Source organism: Apteryx mantelli, chromosome 11, assembly GCF_036417845.1.
Source record: "Apteryx mantelli isolate bAptMan1 chromosome 11, bAptMan1.hap1, whole genome shotgun sequence".
Lineage (NCBI taxonomy): Eukaryota > Metazoa > Chordata > Aves > Apterygiformes > Apterygidae > Apteryx > Apteryx mantelli.
Window position 1 is genome coordinate 16,354,987 of NC_089988.1, and position 2,402 is coordinate 16,357,388.

The 2,402-nt window shown below is 51.8% G+C and overlaps 1 protein-coding gene across 1 annotated transcript; it reads left to right on the forward strand.

Moving 5' to 3' along the window:
• Positions 1-713: 713 nt before the first annotated feature.
• LOC136993126 (olfactory receptor 14J1-like) lies at positions 714-1,673 on the forward strand. The gene has a single exon (XM_067303138.1). The coding sequence runs from the start codon at positions 714-716 to the stop codon at positions 1,671-1,673; it is 960 nt and encodes a 319-aa protein (XP_067159239.1).
• Positions 1,674-2,402: the final 729 nt, after the last annotated feature.

The window sequence follows — 2,402 nt, forward strand, 5'->3', positions numbered from 1 at the left end:
GCCTCTCTGTCTCTCTCCTTGCCTCCCTTGGCAGCAGGATCATGGTGTTGCTCCTTGTTTCCCCTCCTGGGCATGCTGCTCCAGTTCTTGCTCTTGGGCTTTCACGGGTTGGGGGTTTTCAGCTGCAGTTCAGACACCGATGCTGCAAGTTGTGGAACAGAGGGGTCTGCATGGGAATGAGGTTGCCCCAGCCCCATTTTAACCTGTGGAGCTCCAGGAAATGCGATCTGTGGGGCTGGGAAATGAGCTGAATCTTCGTTAAGGCGTACACATCTTCACTCCTGATGGTCCGTTGACCATTTCCCTGTGGTATCCTGCCCTCTGGAAAGGCACTGCTGCCTCATAGCAGCTCTGTGATATCTGAGCGCCCCATGAGGAAGGTGCAGAGATGCTGAGAGTATGGAGATGGTGGTGGGAAGCTGTATGCGGGCATCTGAAAAGAGCCCTGTGTGTCCTTGGCTAGAAGGGTCGTGTGGAGAGCTCCGTCAGGTGTCTGGAGAAAGGGTGAGAAATTTGGAGCTGTGCACTTTGAAAGTGGACTTGTGTGCTCTCAGCAGGGACTGGTTTCTTTCTAGGACAAAATATGAGTGTGATCATCCTCCAGCTCAAACAGAGAACTGCAACATCTGGGGGTTTCTTGGCTTGAAAAGTCTCTGCTAACTTCTCAATGTCTTTTCTCCTTTGCACAGACCCCTATGCCCAGAGATAGCAAAATGTCCAACAGCAGCTCCCTCAACGAGTTCCTCCTCCTGGCATTTGCGGACACACGGGAGCTGCAGCTGTTGCACTTCTCACTCTTCCTGGGCATCTACCTGGCTGCCCTCCTGGGTAACGGCCTCCTCATCACAGCCGTAGCCTGTGACCACCGCCTCCATACCCCCATGTACTTCTTCCTCCTCAACCTCTCCCTCCTCGACCTTGGCATTGTCTCCACAACTGTCCCCAAATCCATGGCCAATTCCCTGATGGACACCAGGGCCATTTCCTTCTCAGGATGTGCTGCACAAGTATTTTTATTTGTCTTCTTGTTAGGAGGAGAATATTCTGTTCTCACAGTCATGGCCTATGATCGCTACGTTGCCATCTGCAAACCCCTGCACTATGGGAGCATCATGGGCAGCACAGCTTGTGCCAAAATGGCAGCAGCTGCCTGGGCCAGTAGTTTTGTCAATGCTGTTCTGCACACTGCTAACACCTTTTCAATACCACTCTGCCAAGGCAACACAGTGGACCAGTTCTTCTGTGAAATCCCCCAGATCCTCAAGCTCTCCTGCTCAGACTCCTACCTCAGGGAAATTGGCCTCATTGTGTTTAGTCTTTGTTTAGTTTTTTTGTGCTTTGTTCTCATTGTGCTGTCCTATGTCCAGATCTTCACTGTTGTGCTGAGGATTCCCTCTGAGCAGGGCCGGCGCAAAGCCTTTTCCACGTGCATCCCACACCTGGCTGTGGTCTCCCTGTGTGTCAGCACTGTCATGTTTGCCTACCTGAAGCCCCCCTCCATCTCCTCCCCAGCTCTGGATATGGTGGTGACTGTTCTGTATGCAGTGGTGCCTCCAACAATGAACCCTCTCATCTACAGCATGAGGAACAAGGAGCTCAAAGATGCCCTGAGGAAAGTGATTTCATGGATATTTTTCAGCAGTGGTGGCATTGCCATTGCTCTCCACAAATGACTCCCCCTGTGTCCCGTACCAGGACTGAGCTTTGTTTGTTCACTTAGTTTGTATCATTACTACTATTACTGTTGTTATTATTATTTATCACCATGTTGCTACAGAAATGCTTGGATTCATTCCACCTTCACTGAGACTGTGCTGTCTCACCTGGTGCCCATATAAAGTTGTGTCTAACACTGGGTCAGAGCTGACTCCTTCACAGTGTCTTTGTAATGAAGTAGGTTCTTCCAGGTGCAGTGCCTGAAGGCTGTCCTCTTTCTCCAAAGCTGCTCTCCCTTTTGCCATGTCCCCAGCACATTTCCTTGAGACAATCTTGCCCAACCTGCATGCTGATCCTTACCCCAAAAGTCATCCTGCCAGACAAGGCTCCATGCCCAGCTGGAGGACTGGATGTCCAGCTGTGATCCCTGGGAGGATGAGCCCTCTGCTGGGTGCTCTGCAGGGCTGGCAGGGAGCATGCAGAAGTCCTGGGGCCATTTACTGGGCCTGTAGACCATCCTCCTCCCATGGCGGGACTCAAACAGGGTCTGTCAGAACAAAGATGCAGCCCAGCTTGTTGCTGCATGAGCAGAGAGGAGAAACTGCCCCAGGAATCTCCTCACACACCCAGCCTCTTGTAAGAGCTATTTCCATCACTGGCCATTCCCCATGGTCCTGGTGAGGGGTGATCTTTGAATGTGACCAGCTCCGTCTGGCTGCTGGCCTCAGTATGTGTGTGGAGGCAAT